This window comes from Rhodotorula paludigena (genome assembly GCF_050403205.1).
Source record: "Rhodotorula paludigena JCM10292 DNA, Rt_paludigena_JCM10292v1_ctg4, whole genome shotgun sequence".
Classification (NCBI taxonomy): domain Eukaryota; kingdom Fungi; phylum Basidiomycota; class Microbotryomycetes; order Sporidiobolales; family Sporidiobolaceae; genus Rhodotorula; species Rhodotorula paludigena.
In genome coordinates, this window is record NW_027481454.1 from 40,622 (window position 1) to 59,607 (window position 18,986).

Below are 18,986 nucleotides of genomic sequence, written 5' to 3' on the forward strand. Positions count from 1 at the left end.
GACGGTGATTCCACACCAAAGCCTTGCAGCCCGAGAGAACAACTACTTCAAACCATTTGCATGCTTTACGAGACCGCCTGGATCCCTTTGAGAATTGTGACAACTCCGAACGCGCCCGGGTCCGGCACCTGCGCGTTCTGCAGCCCCTCGCGGTCGACATACGCCGCCCTGCCCGCCTGCGCGACGAGGTCCTTTGTCTCCTCGCACGCCTTCTCCGCCTCTGCAACGGCGGCAGCAAAGTCTGCGCCTCGCGACGAGGCGAAGGATTCGGTGAAAGCCGCGAGGGGGTCGATGAGCGTACGCGAGGGGCGGCGCGCGGCGGTGTAGTTGTAGAGGACGGAGAGAGCGTGGTCGAGCGCCGAAGCCCAGACAGCGGGAGTAGCCTTGGACGCGGACGCGCGAGCGAGGCCTGCCGCGAGCGCGTTCGACCAGATCGAGTAGAGCGCGCCCGAGGTGCCGCCCATGACCTCCTCGACGACATTGGCAAACTCGAAGACCGAGGCAATGGTGTCGTTGGGGTTGAGCTTGCCGGCGCGGATCATGGCGAGGATACCTGTGAGAATGGGAAGCAGGGATTCAGCTCGAGATGCAGGTTTGAGAGCCCGAGAAGAAGGACTGACCCTCGGCACCCGCCTTCAGCGTCAGACCAGCATCTCCGTCACCAGCAATCGTGTCGAATCGCGTGATCTCCGGCTCTGCCTGTACGAGCGCCTCGCAAGCCGACACGACGGCCTTCTCAAACAGCGCCGCGTCGGTCGGCGCGAGCGGGGTCGACCCGCCCTGAATCGCCAGTGCGGACGACGATGCGGAAGAGGATGTGGTACCGGGTATGCCAGGCTCGCCCTGCGAGGTGAAGCGCCAGCCGGGTGCCGAGGCAGGTGCATCGAAGAACTGGAGGATTTGGGACGACGAGTACTTGTCGCCGTCGCGCGGGAGGAGGAGAGTCGTGATGGAGAAGCCGGGAAGGTTCAGCGAGGTCTGTCGCGTACAGGAAGAGGGCATTAGCACTGGTCACAAATCGAGGAGTCACGCGTGAAGGGCGCGACAATCCGCAACGCACCATGACGGTGCCGACCATGATGCGCTTCACAGCGATCTTGCTCTGCCGCTCCTCGAGCGCCTTGACGGTGTCGTTTGCGATAGAGCTGAGCTCGAGCTCGCTCATCCCGCCGAGGTTGTTGACGAGGAGGATGACCTCGTCCTTGCCGTCGTGCTGGTAGGGGAGGAAGGCGCGCTCCTTGTCGGTCGTGTCGATGATGTAGGCAAGCATCTTCTCGACGAGCTCAGCCGAAGAGGGAAGCGAGATCTTGGCGATGCCACTCTCGTTGTGGATCCCTGAGTACGAAGTCCGAGACGGTCAGTTCAGACAAGTTCGAAGCGCCTTGAAGTTTGAGCCGTACCCATGCCAAGCTCCACTTCTGCAGGTCCGAGATGCGCTTTGGCCGGACCCGTTCCAGGTACGTCTGGAGCGTAAGAGATGTCAGCGGAGTTCTCTCCCGCATTCAGAGCGAAAGAGTGAGGGGAGCTCACGGCAATGCTCGAGTCCAGCTCCCATTGTCCCGACCCTCGTAGCGGAATACTCCGCCAGTGCATGAACCTCGTCGATGTCTGCACCCGTCTCCGCCAGCGCTGCCGCCAGCTTGTACACGAGGACGGTGCCCGCGAGACCACGGCGGCCAACGAGACGGCCTTGCGAGCGCGGGACGGCTACATCGTCGCCTACGACAGTAAGACGGAAGGGCTTGTCGGGTTGGGTCACGGCCTGCTGCTCCTTGGCGAGACCGAAGAGAAGGAAATCGCCGGTGCTGAGTGCAATGACCAGGGCGATGTGAGCATATTGTCCACGTTTGGGCAGATGCCGGAGCAGCTCACTAGCGCATGATGACAGCGAGAGTGCCCTTGTCGTTGGAGACGTGGTCGATTGCCTGCCGGATCTGACCGACATTCGGGGAAGCAAAGACGTTGCCGCAGACAGCGGCCGAAAGCAGGCCGTCGCCAACGAAGCCAGCGTCTGCAAAGAGAGTGGAACGAAGATCAGCACAAAGGCCCAGGTGGACGCTGAAGAAGCCTCCAAAACGCACGAGCAGGCTCATGTCCGCTCCCGCCGCCCGAAACCTGCAAGCAGCTCCCTTGATCTCGATCAGCGACCTTCGGAAAGAGTTGACGGAGGATCGCGCACGATAGCCACGCGATCACGCGGAACCTTTCGCAGGTGGGCGATGCGATGTGTGGTGTCGATAGCGAGAGCAGGATTGAGGCGACCGAGCCCCACTAGCGAGTCGACCGCAAGCTTCTGAGGGTCGTTCACGACGTGCTTGTGCGACATGGCGGCGCTCACAACCTCTTGTTCAGCGTGCTCAGCGAAAGCAGGGCGCGAAGCAGCCGGTACGCAGAAATGACCCGATCGCGCTGCACAGCCGAACTCCGAGCAAGGCAGGCGGGTGAAGGCAGAGAAGCGGCGGAAATCAGCGGATCTGCAGCCTCGGCGCCGGCCCACGGGTTGCAAGCAAGCCGCGGACCGAATCGGCGGGAGGAGAAGCGGAAGACCAACGGAAGACGAGGAAACGGCGCAAGCGTCCCTGCGCGCCCGAGCGGTCTACTGCCAGACCACTGCACGCCCTGCAGGGCTCATAGTGATGCTTCACGCCCGGGTGCCGCGGACGAGGCGAAGGCGACGGGCTCGAGCGGCGCCGGAAGTGCTCGAGTTCCCCCTGCTCCCCAAGAGAAAGCGACTTCCGACGGCCTCGCTTCTCCCCCACCGGTCCACTTTGTCGACAGCCGGAAGTCCAGCGCAGTCGGAAACATGGCTTTTGACCGGCGAGCAGGCTGCCGTGCTGTCCGAGGGCTTGCTCTCATTAACCCGCTACGCACTCCGCAACCATGCCCGACGTCGCACCTCTTCCCGTGCAGGAGCTCAGGAGCGACAACAACCCGAAGGTGAGCGCAGACGGGACGGCGTGCATGCTCGAGGCGCACGAGAGACTCATGCTGCGAGCCCGCAGATCGCTTCCGAGTCGCTTGTCCTTGCGACCATCCGCGTCCTTGCTGCCGACATCGTTCAAGCGTACAAGGGCGGCCATGCTGGCACTCCCATGGGCGCAGCTGCGATCGGCGTCGCTCTCTTCCGCGACGTGATGCGTTTCAACCCGCGCAACCCGCTCTGGCTCAACCGCGACCGCTTCATCCTGTGCGTTGCCGAGCTGTGGTGGAAGAGGCGCGCCGATACTGATGCTCTTCGACCTGCAGCTCCGCCGGCCATGCCTGCCTGCTGCAGTACATTAACCTCATGCTCGTCGGCTACGAGGCCTGGACGCTCGACGAGGTCAAGCGATACCACTCGCGCGACTTCAAGACGTCCAAGGCTGCCGGCCACCCTGAGATCGAGCAGGAGGCAGGTATCGAGGTCACGACCGGTCCTCTCGTGCGCTCTTCCAGCTTGCACAGCTCTTGCGAGCCTCGTACTGAACTGCCTCTACGCCACCAGGGTCAAGGAATCGCCAACGCTGTTGGTCTTGCGATCGCGAACAAGCAGCTCGCGGCGCAGTACAACAAGCCCGGCTTTGACATCGTCGACAACAAGATCTGGTGCTTCACCGGCGACGGCTGCATCCAGGAGGGCGTCGGTCAGGAGGGTGAGCGCAATCTGCGGCATTCCCGCACAGAGCGCAGAACTGATTCCTGATGCTGTTCTCCGCAGCCATCTCGGTCGCTGGCCACCTGGCGCTCGACAACCTCATTCTCGTGTACGACTGCAACAAGGTTAGTCGTTGTTCCGATTACACCCATGCGATTCGGCACTAAATAGACTGAACCGCAGATCACGGTCGACGGCACAATCAACAACTGTTTCACCGAGGACGTCCCGCTGCGCTTCAAGGCTGCAGGCTGGAATGTCATCGACGCCGGTCGTCCCGAGCTCGAGTCGGAGGCGGCCAAGGAGATCTCGTCGATTGCCGACGCGCTCCAGGCCGCGCGCCAGCACACGGGCGCACCGACGCTCGTCATGGTCCGCACGACAATCGGTTTTGGCTCGCGCAAGCAGGACACGGGTCCCGCTCACGGCCAGGCTCTCGGCGACGAGGAGGTCGCCTACGTCAAGCAGAAGTTCCGCCTCGACCCCGAGGCCAAGTTCGTCCTCCCCGAATCGGTCAAGCGCGCCTTTGCACACGTTGCACCGCGCGGCGCGGCTGCCGAGGAGCAGTGGAACGGCCTCCTCGCCGAGTACACCAAGGCCTTCCCTAACGAGGCGAAGGAGCTCGAGCGTCGTGTCAAGGGTCACCTGCCCGAGGGCTGGCAATCCCTGCTCCCGTCGCGCGACCAGCTTCCGACGGCTCCGCAGCCGACACGCAAGTCTTCTGGCATCGTCGTCGAGGCGCTCGCGTCCAGGTTCCCCGACTTTGTCGCCGGCTCGGCAGACTTGCTCGAGTCGACCTTTGTCAGCTGGAAGGGGATGGTCGAGTTCCAGAATGTGCGTTCTCCTCAACGTCGCGGCAGCGCTGCTGGTACTGACCAGTGCGTCTTCGCAGCCCGAGACAGGCCTCGGTAACTTTGGTGGCAGGCAGATTCGCTACGGCATCCGCGAGGTGCGTCCCCTGCTCTCAGCAGCTCTGATATCGTTGGCTGAAATCTCGTTCGTGATGCAGCACTCGATGGCCGCCATTGCCAACGGTCTGGCCGCCTACCTCCCGCAGTCGCCCGAGGGCACGAGCGGCATCATCCCCGTCATCTCCACCTTCTTCATGTTCACGCTCTACGCCGCTCCCGCCCTTCGCATGGCCGCCCTGCAGAAGCTCCGCACCATCACTGTCGCGACCCACGATTCTCTGGGCATCGGCGAGGACGGCCCCACTCACCAGCCGATTGCCCTCGCTTCCTTCTTCCGCGCCCTCCCTGGTCTCCGGCTGTGGCGCCCGGCCGACGCCGAGGAGGTCATGGCGGCGTGGCAGTTCGCGATCGAGGGCGAGGCCGGGCCTAGCGTGCTGTGCTTCTCGCGCCAACCTGTTCCCCTCCTCGACGGCTCGACCCGGACCAGTGCGACGAAGGGCGCCTACACCCTTGCGACGTACCCGGCCGGCTCGGCTAGCGAGCCGAGGGTCGTTCTCATCGGCACGGGCTCCGAGGTTGCCCTCGCCGTCTCGGTCGCGAAGCGTCTCGCCGCGTCAGGCGTCGCCACCTCGGTCGTCTCGATGCCGTGCATGGAGCTGTTCGACAAGCAGCCTTTGTCGTACAAGCGTGAGGTCCTCCCCTCGCACAAGGCGCTCGTCGTCGCCATCGAGGCGTGGAGCTCGTTCGGCTGGGCGCGCTACGCCCACGCGAGCGTGTCGATGCACAGCTTCGGTCACTCGGGCCCGCAGGCCGACCTGTTTGAGATGTTTGGCTTCGGCGAGGAGAACGTGACAAAGGTCGTCGGCGAGTACGTGCAGCGCAGGCAGAACGACTTCCCCGGCGTTGGTGACTTTGAGGAACTTCTCATCGACCATGTAGCGCACTAAGTGGCCGTCTGTACTGTACAAAGGTATCTTTGCTCCTGCTGTGCTTCGCTGAGCGAGTGAGACGCCTCCGAGTTGTCCAGTGCGGCCCCCACGTGAAATCCCCTCGCTCCGGCCGTTCACTTCGCTCGCCTGGCCGGGCATGGACGCATTTCTGAGGGTTTGGCGCTTCGCATCGCCCATCGACGACTCTCAGATTCGCAACAATCTCCCGCCCGACGCCCGCGCGACCTCTGTCACGCACCCGCGCCAGAACCTCCCGCAGGAGCACACGCCTCGCGCCGTCGTCTACGTCCCCAGCCTGGCGCAGGACAAACTTGACAGCTTCTGCGACTGGGTCCAGCAGTCGCTACAGGGCACGGCGCAGACGCCGCCTCCGAATGAGATCAACAATCTTACGGCCCGCTTCGGGTCGGGCTCCGCACTGAGGTCGTACAGCGAGGAGCAGCTCAAGCGCAAGATGATCTACGGACTCGACGCCGTCTGCGAGCTGTCCAGCCACTTCGACACGCTCCTGCCGCAGATTCACCAAGCCGGACCCGTCGACGTCGACCTGGAGCAGACGTTCATGGGCAACCTCGACGCGAACCAGCATCCCATCAGCTTTCGCACGAGGATCGACTTCGGCCTCTCGACAAACGGCCAGTTCAAGCTCATCTTCGAGGCCAAAATTCCCAAGGCATCGCTACCCGGCGGCCTCTTCGCGCGTGCCCAAGCGATCTTCGCACAGAGCCCCGTCCAGACGCTCGACTCGCTCGCGCACCAAGACTCGCACGTACACTCTCTCTTCGAGAAGGTGCGCCTCAACCGCTTCGCTCTCGCCCGGTTTCGCAGCTCACGCTTCGATGCTCACAGATGTGCGCCTCTCTCGGCACGCGCAACGCCTCGCACGCCATCTTCGTCGACTACCGCTCGTATTTCTACGCCCGGCGTGTCCCCTGCCAGACCCCCGACGGCAATGCGTCCTTCTACCTCGCCATCTCCCAGCTTCACACATTCACTGCTCCGAGCCCGTCCTTCCCCATCCTCGTCACGAGCACGCTCTACCCCGGATCAGAAGCACCGTCGGCAGTTGGACAGCGCATCGAGGTCGTCATTGCGACCTCTCCGATACCGAAGGCATCGCGCCTGCCGAAGGACATCGCAGATTTGACGGACCGCTTTAAGAGTAGCCGCCGCAAGCTCTTCGACAAGTTCTCTCGCATTCGCAACGGCAAAGGTCAACAGGCTTCTCTTGATATGGCGGACGCTGATGAGGCGGGAAAGCCGGAGGACACGGCGGAATGGGAGGGGGGAGACCTGCTCGCATGGGAGGCGCTTCTCTCTTTCCGCAACTTCGACCAGGTGCGTCGTTGAACATGGCGCAGATGATTGTGCAGGCCACTGAGCCCACTGCGTACTCGCAGGCCTCGCACTTTTCGATCTTCTTCCCCAACTCGACGGCGCCCCGCGACAACCACTTCAAGGTGGTCGACCCGACCGGCATCACCCACGCCGCGCTTTCTTTCCGCAACGGACTCGTCGAGAACTCGTCGCAGCTGAGCGCGACTAAGGGCACAGCATCGTTCGCTGATGACGAGACTCCGACCATTCTTTTGCTCCACACCTACATCGGCAGCGGCGCCGCCAGCCATGTCTATCTTGCGGACGTAGGTCCAACGCAGCTCTCTGGCAACATGGTCGTCAAAGTTTCGCGTAATAGCGAGTCGACTGCCATGCTGCTGGAGCACGTCAAGCACGCCGCATCACTCGGCGACAGCGGAATCGCGCCTCGCCTCGTCAAGGTTGCGATCAGCGCAGACAAGTGTTATCCGCTCCTTGTGGTTGAGGAGTATGGCGGCTCGAGCATCTCGAGCTTTGAGGAGCTCTCCGCCGACGAGAAGTGGGCCTCTTTCTCTCTCTCTCTCATCTGCCTTGACTTCGGTCTCTTGCTTTCTCCCGTACTGAACTGGTGCTTCCTCACGCAGGGAGAAACTGTTCGACCTCGCCATGGAACTCCACCTCGTGCACAACCTTCTCCACGGCGATCTGCGTCCCGACAATGTTCTCGTCTCCTCGCCGAATCTGTCAACCGACAAGCGCTGCATCCGCATCATCGACTTCTCGCATGCGCAGAGCAACCACGACTGTGCACCCGAGATGTGCCCGGAACTCAGAACGCTCGCGCTGGACCTCGGGTTCGATTAAGGGGCACGTCGTGGCCCGATGTTCGCTTTCGGTCCCTTCGCTTTGCCCCTTCTCGTAGTGATTCAACGCTATCTCCTGTTTGTCTGCTGTTCTGTCTGTTCATTGTTAGTTTACGCATCCACCTGAAACGCGACATGTGTCCGCCGTCCTTCTGCCGGTCTGCCTCAATCGCGGTCGCTCATATCCGCGCAACGGAGGCGGCTTCAACACTAGGCGCGCTGTACTTCACTCCGTCTGCCGTCTGAGCTATCTCGTTGCGGGATCCTTGCCAGCGACGTGGCCCTCAGACTGCGCGAGCCGCTCACTTCGCCTGCATCTCTCGCCTGTTCCCATCTTCAAATCCTTCCCCGCGAGCGAGCGCCCACTCGCACACGTGCGGGAAAGAGGTCCTGAGCTCCAGCTTGCTGCGCACCGCGATTGAGCCTCACCCTTCTACTCGTGCTCCACAGTCCTTAGCGCGATGAAAGCGGACGTGGGGCGCAGTGTTCGAGCAGACGCGCGCTCGGCCGCCGGAAGAGACTGATCGCTGTGCTGCTTCTGCTTCTGCTCCTACGCTGCACTGCTTCGCGCCACCATGCGTCGCTCGCTCGTCCTCCTTGCTGCCGTCGCGGCTCTGCCTGTCCTTGCGGTGATGCGGGTCCACCCACGCGCCAGCAAGACCTACTTGCCACCCTCGCTGGACGACTTCTACCGCCGTGCAGACGGCTTCGAGTCGGCCGCGAACGGCGAGATCCTCAAGTCGCGCAGCGTCGACACGATCTAGACGCTCTTTGTCGGGTCGAGCTATCAGGTGCAGTATAAGACGACAGCCGCGACGGGTGAGCCCGACACGACCATCGCAACGCTGTTCAAGCCGCTCGTGCCGGCCGACCCGCCGCGTATCTTGCTCCTCATGCGTGCATCGCGCTATCCCTTCCAGCTTCCCTCGTGCTTTCGCGCTCATTCTGGTCTCGCAGCTCTCCCCGACTCGGCCTGCATCGACTGCACGGTCTCGTACGCCTACGTTCCGCACCGCGATCCGCTCAACGCTTCTCTCACGCGCCTATCGATCGCCAACAACCCGACGACGGTGCACGATCTCCTTGCCGGGCTCGCGAAAGGGTGGTACGTCGCGGTGCCCGACCATGGGGGAAGCAAGGCCGGATGGCTTGCCGGCGTCAACGAGGCATTTGCGGGTCTCGATGGCTTGCGGGCAATGCTCAATCATCGCGCGACGCTGCCGAGCTCTGATGGGTATCAGGCGGTCTTGCGGGGCTACAGCGGTGGAGGCGCGTGACTGCATCGGCCCGCCTGCATGTTCGAGGCGTCTCACAACTTGTCCGCGTACAGCGCATGCTGCGGCTCGGGCGTCTCAGTACCTCGAGTCGTACGGCGCCGATCTCAACGTACGCTTCGCCTTCTCCACGCAAGCTTCAGTACCTCGGCAGTCTCGAGGCCTTCAGCGGCGGTGCCTTTTCATCCCTCCCTACGGCGGCTCTCGGCGGTCTCGCCAATGTCTACCCCGAGCTTGCGACCTGGCTCAACGCCTCGCTCAACGACAAGGGACACGCCGCGCTCCGTCAGGCGCGATCCGAATGCTACATCTTCGAAGTCGGGCTCGAGGTCGCGTCGTTCTTCACAAACGGCTGCGCCGCGTTCGACGAGGACGTCCCGCGGCGGTACTTCCCGTCCGAGGACCTCGGCGTACCGCGCACGGCGCCGACGGGCGACGCGACGGACGGGGTGATCCGGATCCCGACGCTCATGTATCACTCGTCGTCGGACGAGCTCGTGCCGTTCGCGCACGTCGAGCGCTACTTTGCGTCGCAGTGCGCGCGCGGCGGGAACGGGCAGCTCGTGAGCACGGCCGCGTCGGAGCACGTGACGGCGCTGCTCATCTTTCTCGGCGACGCGCTCGTGTTCCTCGAAAATGCGTTCGAGGGCAGGCTGGGCAACGAGGGCCAGGGGTGCTCGAGGAGGGACAGCCTCGTCGCGCCGCTGTTCTCGCAGGTGTACATTGACGCAGTCGGGGGGCAAGCGTGGGAGCAGATTAGGGGTCTCAACTTGACCGACGTGGTGGGCGGTGCGGTCGATACGGTCGGAGGTGTTTTGAAAGGGGTGACGGGTCTTTGTGGGCAATCTCCTAGACGGACTATCCTAGTGCCTAGGATTATAGAATGCACATCACGCAGGTTCTCGCGTCATCGTCACTCGAGAGCGCATCGAGAAAGCAAGCGGCTCCTTCCACCGGATCCACCTCGTCGCGCTACTCGTCATCCACCTTGACCTTCTTCCGTCCGCTGCTCCTCGTACCCGCACTCGCACTCTTGGCCTTCGCCTTGCCCTTTCCCTTCTCCGTCGTCTCCTCTCCTTCGCGCTTCTCCTCCTCCTCCCGCTCCTCCTCCTCCTCCTCAGCCTCCTCCTTCACCCTCTTCCCCTTGCCACTACCCTTTGCCTTCCCTCCCGCCGCCTTCTTCCCACCCTTCCCATACCCCTCGCAGTCCTCCCACCCACCCCGCTCGCCAAGCAGCTTTACGGCCTCGAAGAACTCGCGCTCGACCGGCTGCACACTCAGCCTCCCGCGGCGGATGAGCGCCGAGCCGGCGATCGCAGAGAGGTGCGAGGGCGTCAGGTAGGCGAGCGATGCGGGAAGCGCAGGCGTGGAGGACGTGGTGGAGGAGGAGGGCGCGAGAGAGGCGAGATGCTGCAGGAGCGAGAGCGGGACGAGGTGCTCGAATTTGGCGAGGAACTGAAGTTGAGCGAGAGGGTTGAACCTGGTCAGTCCGCAGCGCTGTGCAGAGACGAAGCAAGAGAGGCAAGAGTTGCCCGAGGCAACGCACCTCAACGTCGACCATGTACCACGTCGGGTCATCTTTCTTGCTCTTTGCGTCGTAGTACCTGCAGTGCGTCTCTTTTTCGTTGAACACCTGATCGTCACACGCGAGAAAGCGCGAGAAAACCAAGATGGAAAGGGCGAGACGCACGGGTGTTTCGCGTCGAACGCGTTGTAATCCGGGTAGCCCTCCTTGATTACCTTGGCCAGACCCGACACGCCCGGCACTCTACATCGTACAAGACGGGGCGCATCGTCAGCTCGGCATGCGGAAAAGAATGCGGCGAATCCGCGGCCCAGCCGAGGAACAGGACGCACTTGCAGTTCGAGGCGTAGAAGAGGCACTCGTGGCCGAGCTTCATCTGGTCGCGGAGGTACTTCTTGGCCTCATGATTGCTGAGGATGGGCGTAAACGATCAACAAGAGCCAGGGTGCGCGAGACCCTCGGGTCAGCAAGCGGGAATAGGCGAACACGCACCGCACGCCCTCCCAGGTCGTCGTCTGTGCGCAGCAGGCAGCCCAGCTGTCAGCGCGCTAGCCCTCCAAGGCGATTGCGCCTCGGCCGTGTCTCTGCGTGCGAGCAAGCAGAATCGAAGGGAACACTGCGACGCACGCGCTTGTCCTCGAGATCGTCAATGGAGAATTTGACGTCTACGCCCTTTTCGATGCGCGACTCGGGCTCGGCCTGTGGCGGTGTGCGGGTCCCGAGGTAGTACAAGTTGTTCAGAGGGATGGATGGGCGGACGAGAGGAGGGGTCGGGTGTGGGGAGGGGGTGAGGGAGGCGATGGCAAGGTCAGCGGGAGCGTTGGTTCAGCGCAGGGCGTGTCTAGGGATCCTCCAGCGCCCCTGACTCCCTGCCAGCCCTCCCTGCTGCGTGTGCGAGCGTGAGGCGGCGCAACTGATGAAGGGTGCGAGGTGGGGGAGAGAACGAGGCGACGGCAGCACGCGCGGGCAAGGCTGGACGTGCCTTGATGAGCCAGTGCGAGTACGTCGCGCCTTCGCTGCCCTGCCCGGCCCTTGCGCGCGGTGCCATGTGAGCCGACGAGGCGGTGCACCTGAGCTCGGCGCAGTTGTATTCGCGGCTACAACTGCTCGCGCCATTACAACTCCGTCCCCGCTCTCTCCTGCACGCGAGCCTCGCCAGGATGAGCACCAGCACGCGCAGGGACAAGGGCAAGGGCCGCGCCGCCCCGCACGCCGAGCCCTCGCTCCTCTCCAACTCGTCCGGCGCTCTCCCCGCCCAGGACGCTTCCTACGTGCCCCCCGCCCTCGAGCTAAAAAAGTACCTCCACGGCGCAAAGCAGCACATCCTCAAGAAGCACGCACACCCGCCCAAGCGCCACAAGGGCAGCGCCGGAGCGGGCGGAAGCGGCGGCGGCGACCGCAAGCTCGCGCACCATCTCGCGCATCTTTCAGCGACCGCGACCGCCGCTGCAGAGCACGCGTACGAGCACGACGACCTCTTGCTCAATCGCAGCAATGCCGGCGCGATGGAGGCGGAGGGCGACCTCGAGCGCACCTGGCGTGTCACCCAGGACGAGATCGCGCAGGGGAGTGCACTCGCCGCAGAGGGCAAGCAGCTCAAGCTCGAGTTGCCCGAGTTCGGCCCGTACGCTGTCGACTACACGCGCAACGGACGGTGCGTCACTCTCTCGCTCGGGTGAAGTGCGGCGGAGCAGCCGGCTGACCTGCGCTTCCGCGCTCGCCTCGCTTGGCGCGCGCAGACACCTCGCCATCGCTGGCCGACTCGGGCACGTCGGCACCTTCGATGTGCTGTCGTCGGCGCTGCATTCCGAGCTGCACCTGCGCGAGACGGTGCGCGACGTAAAGTGGCTGCACGACGAGAGCTTCTACGCCGTCGCGCAGAAGAAGTACGTCTACGTGTACGACAAGTCGGGGCTCGAGGTGCACCAGCTGCGGAGCCACATCGAGGTCAACAAGATGGAGTTCCTGCCGTACCACTTCTTGCTCGCCACCATTGTGCGTCCCTCCCTCTCCCTTTCCTGCGACCGTCTCTCGCCCTCGTTTCGCTGACGCCCGAGCGCTGCAGGGCAACCCGGGGTACCTCAAGTACCAGGATACGTCGACGGGGCAGCAGATCGCCGAGCACCGCACCAAGCTCGGCGCGTGCGACGCCATGGCGCAGAACCCGCACTCGGCCATGATTCACCTCGGCCACCAGAACGGTGCGTTGGTCGCGCCCACTGCCTGCGTTCTGCAGTGTCCGCCCGAGGACCCGATGCTTATGTTCTTTCCGCTTTCGATGGCGTGCAGGCACGGTCACGCTGTGGTCCCCCTCGGTCTCGCAAGCGCAGGTCAAGCTCCTCGCGCACTCGTCGCCCGTCGCCTCGCTCGCCGTCGACCCCTCGACGATGGGCCACCGCATGGTGACAACGGGCCTTGACGGGAGCGTAAAGGTGTGGGACGCGCGCATGTGGAAGTGCCTGAACGAGTATGGGTTCAAGAAGACGCCCAAGACGGCGTGCTGGAGCCAGAAGGGGATGCTCGCCGTCGGGTGGGGGAATCACGTCTCGGTGCGCTCTTTTCTCCTGCTCTTTCGGGTGTTGCAGGTGGACTGACGGGTCTTCGCTCGCACACCAGGTGTTCAACGACCTCTCGCGCCCATCAACCTCGCCTCGCGCCCCACCCCCGCCCTACCTCACGCACACCTTCCCTTCGACCGCCGTGCACTCTGTCCGCTTCACCCCCTTCGACGACACGCTTGGCGTCGGGCACTCGCGCGGCTTCACCTCGCTGCTCGTCCCCGGCGCGGGCGAGGCCAACTTTGACTCGCTCGAGGCCAACCCGTTCGAGACGAAGCGCTCGCGCCGCGAGCGCGAGGTGCAGAGCCTCCTCGACAAGATCCCCGCCGACCTCATCACGCTCGACGACTCTGTCCTCGGGCGCGTCGACAAGTCGGTCCTGCGCCGCGTCGACGACGAGAACCCGCACAAGCCCGGGTTCAAGGCGACGCCGTTTGCCAAGCGGACGCGCGCCGAGCGCCTCGTGCTCAGCGGGCAGGCGGCGCGCGACGAGGACGAGGACTCGGCGAGCGAGGACGAGGGCGACGACGAGGGCGCAAAGCGGGCCGAGCGCGCGCAGTGCAGGATCGAGAAGAGCGACGAGAAGAAGCGCATGAGGGGCAAGAGCTCGGGGTTGAAGAAGGCGCTGCGCAAGCGCCGGAGGAACGTCATCGACCCGCAGACGGTGCGTCTCTTCCCCGTGCTTATCTTGGCTTCGGGCCCGTCCAGCCGACTGACCAACTCGCTTGCACGTGCAGGTCGCGCTCAAGGAGAAGCTCGAGCGCCAGCGCGCGGCGGCGCAAAAGGCAAAGCAGAACCGCCTCGCCGCCGCGAGCGCGCAGAGCGGGACGCAGAGCGCGCTCGATCGCTTCAGCTTCGGCAAGTAGGCGTTGCGTCAGAGCGTCCGATATGTCTGTCGAGGGCTGTAGAGGCGCATCTTGTTGTCACAGTGTCCTGTTTCTCCACCAGCAGCAGGGTGTCTCAACTAGCGCGCGTACGCGGCGAGAGTTCATCTCGTTGCAGAGTACAGTAAAGGTGACCTGGCATGACGTAGGAGCACAACTGATGAGAGGCAGCCGAGAGGGCTCTGCGCATGCTAGACCGGCCGGGCATAAACCTGTCCTGACCACTGGCGCGGGCGAGGGAAAGCTCGCACTCAGAGCGGTGTTCAAATCACCCCTGGAGTACAATTTTACGTCAGCAACGGAAGGTGATGTGACGCGGAGATTTGAGACGGACTGCCACAGTCGGTGCCCTTGATCTTGCACGTTGAGAACGACGTGCATGAGTCGCAGCTTGCCGCGCGACCAATACCCAACCGCCACTCGGACACGGAGGACAACAATGCGTTCGCTGATTGGCGTGAGGTCGAGGCGAAGGTAATCGGCAAGCGACTGCAATGCAGGCGTTTTCGCTGCAGCCGCGCTCGGTGTGACGCAGTAGCGGAGGAGGACAGCAAGAGTTGTCGCCTGGTCGTCACTGACGAACGATGCCTGCTGGCTCGTGGATTCCCAGAATTCCACCGAAATTGGCATGCCGGGCTCGGTATCGCCGGTGTGCGCCAGTCGCGAATCCTCGGCTTGGAGGAAAAAGACGCCGACTTCGGGGAGACCTGCGCTGTCCAGCTTGCGACAGTTGATTCTGTGGACTAAGGGTCAGGAAGTGACCGTTCAAAGCGACACAAGTTGCGTACCGGAGCTGAACATCCCGGAAGACCCAGCATGGGTCGCCGATAACCGCAGATCCCCCTGCGGTGATTGACTTGGTAAGCTTTGGCGTGTAGTTGCCCTGTGCCGCCTGGCGAAAGCTCTGCAAGACAGGATCGGGCTGGCTGGATTTGCCATCCTGCCTTGTACGCCAAGGCCAGTACATCGGCGCAGCAATATGGGAAGCTTTGCCGAGCTCCCTTGCCGTCCGAGCTTGTAGCTTCTCTAGCTTGAAGAAACGCGCCTCCGCCAGCAGCGCCCTCAACGTTTCCTCCCGGCTAAGTCCCTCGAGCGGCTTGTCGAAGAAGTCGTCGTAGCCCGAGAGCCACTCCAGGATGAGCGGGAAGCACAACGGCCTGCGGTCCGTGTACAACACGCTCGTGTGTCCGCCCTTGACCCCGCCGAGGAAGTGGCCCGTGAACGAGTTGGGCGAGTCGAACCGGATCTGCGAGTCGGAGAGCGTGAAGCGTTCCTCGCGCGAGACGACCGGGTACGACGGCGGCGACACCTTCGAGGCAGTGTGCGGTGCGTTTCGAGCAGTGCGCAGACCGGCGAGGGCGTGAGCAGAGAAGGGAGCTGAGCGTCAACTTCATCAGCTTCGGCGGCCCTCCTTACACGCGCACGAAACTCGCCTAGTATGCTCGTTTGCTCCCGTCTATGAGTCTCTCGCATCCTTACTATAGCTCACAAGAAACCGCAAAGGCGCGCTCAAGGGACTGCTTTACGGATGCTGCTGTAGCTGAGGGGGCGGTGCAGCGGGCTGCCCAGCATCTCCTCCGAACTGCGCCATGTCCTGAAAGGTCGAAGCAAATGTGTCTGCGGAAGTGGAGAGCACGTGAGGGCTGGCCCTTGAGGTCGGACGGGAAAGGCAGCACGCACACGCCATAGCGAGATCGTCGGACGTAAACTGGTGTTGCTGGTTCGCAAAAGCGTCCGTCTGCAAGCTGTTGAGGAATGCGGAAAGAGCTGCACAGACGCAGGAGTGAGCGGGAAATTGCGCGAGTGACCAAAGGCATAAGCGGACCGTCATTGTCGAATTCTGGCGGTTGGGCTCCTCCGCCTATTCGCGCAGCCAGTCGCCGGAAGATGGCCTTTGTGGGTCGAAACCGTGGTCAGCCTATGCATAAACGATTGAAAACTGGGAGCGCGCACCATCTCGGCCTCGGAAACAAACGTATTCAGCCCAGCGGTGGCCGTCTTGATGCTCGTCCTCGAAGCCTGCGCACCCTTGCGCCCCGCCAGCGCACCAATCCAGCCTGCGCCAAGCCAGTACTTCTCTTGACGCGCCAGTGCATTGCGGCACAAGTCGAAGTTCTCGGTTGCACTTTGCGCGAGGAGGTCCGTCGAAGGCATGAGGCCTTGGTTGGCCGAGACGGAGCTTGCAACGACGGAGCGGCCGGTGCGGATGTGGTGGTCTGGTTGTACAACGGTGGTCAGACGAGGGAGGCCCCGAGCCAGAATAAGGAGACGCACCCTTGATCCAGGCGGAGATGGCGACAAAGAAGCATTGATTTACGAATGGCGCCGCAACATAGTCGGGCTCGTCAACAAGCTGCGACTTCCGCATGTCAGCACATGCATGAAGTAGCGAGCGGTGTCACACGCACGTCGGCAATCCCAATTACCTGCGAGATCTGCAAGCAGCAGCGGGTCACGACGCTGAGTCGGTCCGCCAGCGACATGTTCGCCGCCTTCGTCCGAGGATAGATGAGCGGCGGGCCATAGAGCATAATGACGACGCAATTGTACTGCGCATGCGCAGCGTAGCACTTCAGCCGTAGAGTCGAGCAGGAGTGGAGCGGAGGAAGGAGCCGGTGACGTACCCAAAGATGCAGGTGCAGGAATATGGGGCCGGTACCAGCGTCGTGATGCTTGCGGAAGCTGCAAGAATTTGATCGCTGAGCGCTTATTCGTACAATGCGCAACGTGAGGCGGGAGAAGGGGAAACGTACTTGAGCGAGGACCAGCGAAGAGCGGGAGGCAGCTTGGCGTAAGCCCCGGTGATGGCGTCTTCGAGCGGCTCGAGACCTCGTACGTTTGCCGCCTGGTGCAGTGGCGCGCCCGACTCGCTCGTCTGGTCATCTATCGAGCCTGCTTGACCCGAGGTTGATGCATCGGCGGGAACCGCCGTCTCCCATTGTCCCTTGACGTTGTTGACAAAGTCGCACATGTCGCCGTATAGGAGCATGAGCTGGCAGTAGGTGGGGAATGCGGAAGGAATGGCCGGGTCGGCGCCTGTCACGCGAGCGATGTCATCGATTGTCGGAGCCGGGACCTGCACGTGCGTGTGGTGTCAGTATCGAGCACGCAAGGGCTGAGAGAGGGTCTGACCGAGATCTCGTAGCTCTTAATCGTGACTGGGCGACCCGTGCCGAGCGAGAGCATCCGGTCGTGGGCCACGACCGCCCACCAGGTGAGCCGGTTCACAGCTTGAGCCTCCGCGTCAAGATGTGCGTGCTTGATGTTCTGTGGATCAGACTGCGCGTGAGTCGCGGCTCGAGCCAGCGAAGTGACAGAGGGAAGACTAGCGAGGGTAACGCACGAGGTGCAGCCCCAGGTCTTGCGCCATCCGCAAAGCCATCCCGCTGAAGCTCCAGAACGACCCGTCATTGTTCAGACCGAACTCGTGCCAGCTGAGCAGCAGGAGCGATTGGACGGTGCGAGTTGACGGGTAGCCCAGCATCGGAATGAGCATAGACTTGGCCTTGTCGGCGAAGGGCACGCCGTAGAGCCCGGGCGAGCGTGAGGTGTCTGGGCCCTTGATTACAGGAGACTCGGAGAAGCTGTGTATTGCGTGGTCAGCAGGACATACGAAAGCTGGTGTGAAGGGCACATCGCACCGAGCAGCCACCGCGCAGATCGAATTAACGAGCATGGGCGCGTCGACGCTAGTTGGAAGTTCGAGGTTGTCGAGCTGGTCGACGATACGGCGGTTGAGAAAGGGAAAGACAGAACTGAGGCGGCGGAAGAAGACGTCGAAAAGCTCCGACTTGATCTCGGGTCGCGGAAGATCGGAGCCTTCCGCGAAGAAGCGCTCGGCGCGCGATGCAGGGATGTAGGGAAAGGCGGGAATCTGACTGCCGTGCTGGTTGTATGGCGCGGCAAAGGAAGCGGGCTCGTCGAAGGCGGGGAAGGGGAACGAATCGGCCAGCGATGGTGACTGATCTCGAGAGAAGGCAGGCGGAGCCGCCATTGAGATGACGATCTGCTCGAGACCAGGCTGGATACCGGTGGGGCCGAAAGGACTGTAAATGTGAGCAGTTAGTGGACCCCGAACGCGACGGGGGCGAATCGGCCGGATCAACGCACCGAAGGTAGGAAAGCGGCGGGACAGGCACGTTGTCTTCCGGAGGACGCGCGTGACCTGAACCTCCAGTGTGGCGGTCATTGCTGTCCAAGAGCCCGCTTGTTGCGGCAGATGCCGCTGTTAAAGGGCTAGACCGCTGCACATCCGCCTGAGGCGAGGCAAAGGGCGCGAAGAGGTCGAAGCTGGTCGGCGGCGGCGGCATGACAGCAGCGTCTGCCAGGACTTGAACGGAGTTGAAGCCCGGTTGCGGTGGTTGTGGCGGCCGCACAGCCGCGTCGAGCAGGTCGTTGAGCGACGGTCCGACAACGGCTGCCGGCGAAACCGACTCTCCCGCCGAGCTGCTCGCCTCGGCGGCAGCCGGCGCCTGCAGTCCTCCCATCGTTGTCGCCCAAAGCTGCGGACCGTCGGCAGCGGACGACGCTGCAGTAGAGCGAGAGGCGGCGGCTGATGGAGCGCGGCTCTTTCGCCTCTTGCGCCCGTCTTCGCTCGGATCTGGAAGCTCGCACACTGCGCCGCCCTTGACACACTCGCCGCAGACGGGTCGCACACCGTCACAGCGCGCTCGACGCTGTCGAGGCGCGGCGCAGGTCAGTGCTCGCTCCTGTGGGGGATGCAACCAGAAGTCGCGAGGTCGACGACGCACGCTTTTGCAGCGACGACACGCCTGCGTGATCCTGCTCCTCTTGCGCTTCGACTGCTGTTCGTCTGCCGGATCCTGCGCTTGCGCAGCCGGTCCCACCGTGTTGCCCCGCTCGACGGCAATGTCCCCGCGAGTCGTCGAAGCATCTCCGACGGAAGTGCTAGCCATCGTGAAAGCGGCCGAAGTGCTGCGACAGGGCTACTGGTCGCCCTTTATAGCTGCCCACGCTGCTCCTGCGGCGACAGAGGGCGAGATAGCGTGAGGGAGACTTCCGAAGGATCGGGGATCAGCCTGCGATGAGGTGCCGCGGTGTCTCGCATGA

General features: G+C 63.2%; 7 protein-coding genes across 7 annotated transcripts; 4 read left to right on the forward strand and 3 right to left on the reverse strand.

Moving 5' to 3' along the window:
- Nucleotides 1-65: 65 nt before the first annotated feature.
- JCM10292_004702 (uncharacterized protein) lies at nt 66-2,326 on the reverse strand (the record flags this gene model as incomplete). The annotated part of the gene is made up of 8 exons (XM_076646238.1): nt 66-553; nt 621-978; nt 1,061-1,335; nt 1,401-1,463; nt 1,531-1,805; nt 1,873-2,011; nt 2,082-2,115; nt 2,180-2,326. The coding sequence occupies 8 exons, from the start codon at nt 2,324-2,326 to the stop codon at nt 66-68; spliced, it is 1,779 nt and encodes a 592-aa protein (XP_076507994.1).
- Nucleotides 2,327-2,880: 554 nt separating this feature from the next.
- Nucleotides 2,881-5,492, forward strand: JCM10292_004703 (transketolase family protein; the record flags this gene model as incomplete). Its single annotated transcript, XM_076646239.1, has 8 exons — nt 2,881-2,937; nt 3,003-3,187; nt 3,247-3,421; nt 3,485-3,632; nt 3,698-3,759; nt 3,818-4,468; nt 4,527-4,583; nt 4,644-5,492. 8 exons carry the CDS (start codon nt 2,881-2,883, stop codon nt 5,490-5,492), a joined length of 2,184 nt encoding a protein of 727 aa, XP_076507995.1.
- Nucleotides 5,493-5,631: 139 nt separating this feature from the next.
- On the forward strand, nt 5,632-7,676 carry JCM10292_004704 (uncharacterized protein; the record flags this gene model as incomplete). Its single annotated transcript, XM_076646240.1, has 4 exons — nt 5,632-6,285; nt 6,345-6,833; nt 6,896-7,371; nt 7,457-7,676. The coding sequence occupies 4 exons, from the start codon at nt 5,632-5,634 to the stop codon at nt 7,674-7,676; spliced, it is 1,839 nt and encodes a 612-aa protein (XP_076507996.1).
- Nucleotides 7,677-8,250: 574 nt separating this feature from the next.
- Nucleotides 8,251-9,823, forward strand: JCM10292_004705 (uncharacterized protein; the record flags this gene model as incomplete). Its single annotated transcript, XM_076646241.1, has 6 exons — nt 8,251-8,424; nt 8,467-8,572; nt 8,633-8,944; nt 9,006-9,042; nt 9,104-9,731; nt 9,803-9,823. The coding sequence occupies 6 exons, from the start codon at nt 8,251-8,253 to the stop codon at nt 9,821-9,823; spliced, it is 1,278 nt and encodes a 425-aa protein (XP_076507997.1).
- Nucleotides 9,824-9,921: 98 nt separating this feature from the next.
- Nucleotides 9,922-11,522, reverse strand: JCM10292_004706 (EVE domain-containing protein; the record flags this gene model as incomplete). The annotated part of the gene is made up of 7 exons (XM_076646242.1): nt 9,922-10,404; nt 10,496-10,553; nt 10,640-10,717; nt 10,807-10,884; nt 10,967-10,989; nt 11,102-11,173; nt 11,457-11,522. The coding sequence occupies 7 exons, from the start codon at nt 11,520-11,522 to the stop codon at nt 9,922-9,924; spliced, it is 858 nt and encodes a 285-aa protein (XP_076507998.1).
- Nucleotides 11,523-11,634: 112 nt separating this feature from the next.
- UTP7 (Utp7p) lies at nt 11,635-13,898 on the forward strand (the record flags this gene model as incomplete). The annotated part of the gene is made up of 6 exons (XM_076646243.1): nt 11,635-12,128; nt 12,214-12,469; nt 12,540-12,675; nt 12,764-13,023; nt 13,091-13,696; nt 13,770-13,898. The coding sequence occupies 6 exons, from the start codon at nt 11,635-11,637 to the stop codon at nt 13,896-13,898; spliced, it is 1,881 nt and encodes a 626-aa protein (XP_076507999.1).
- Nucleotides 13,899-14,184: 286 nt separating this feature from the next.
- On the reverse strand, nt 14,185-18,832 carry JCM10292_004708 (uncharacterized protein; the record flags this gene model as incomplete). Its single annotated transcript, XM_076646244.1, has 15 exons — nt 14,185-14,190; nt 14,280-14,652; nt 14,705-15,293; nt 15,597-15,683; nt 15,742-15,808; nt 15,870-16,132; nt 16,191-16,269; nt 16,325-16,465; nt 16,541-16,598; nt 16,670-16,992; nt 17,049-17,183; nt 17,260-17,500; nt 17,558-17,962; nt 18,027-18,592; nt 18,668-18,832. 15 exons carry the CDS (start codon nt 18,830-18,832, stop codon nt 14,185-14,187), a joined length of 3,498 nt encoding a protein of 1,165 aa, XP_076508000.1.
- Nucleotides 18,833-18,986: the final 154 nt, after the last annotated feature.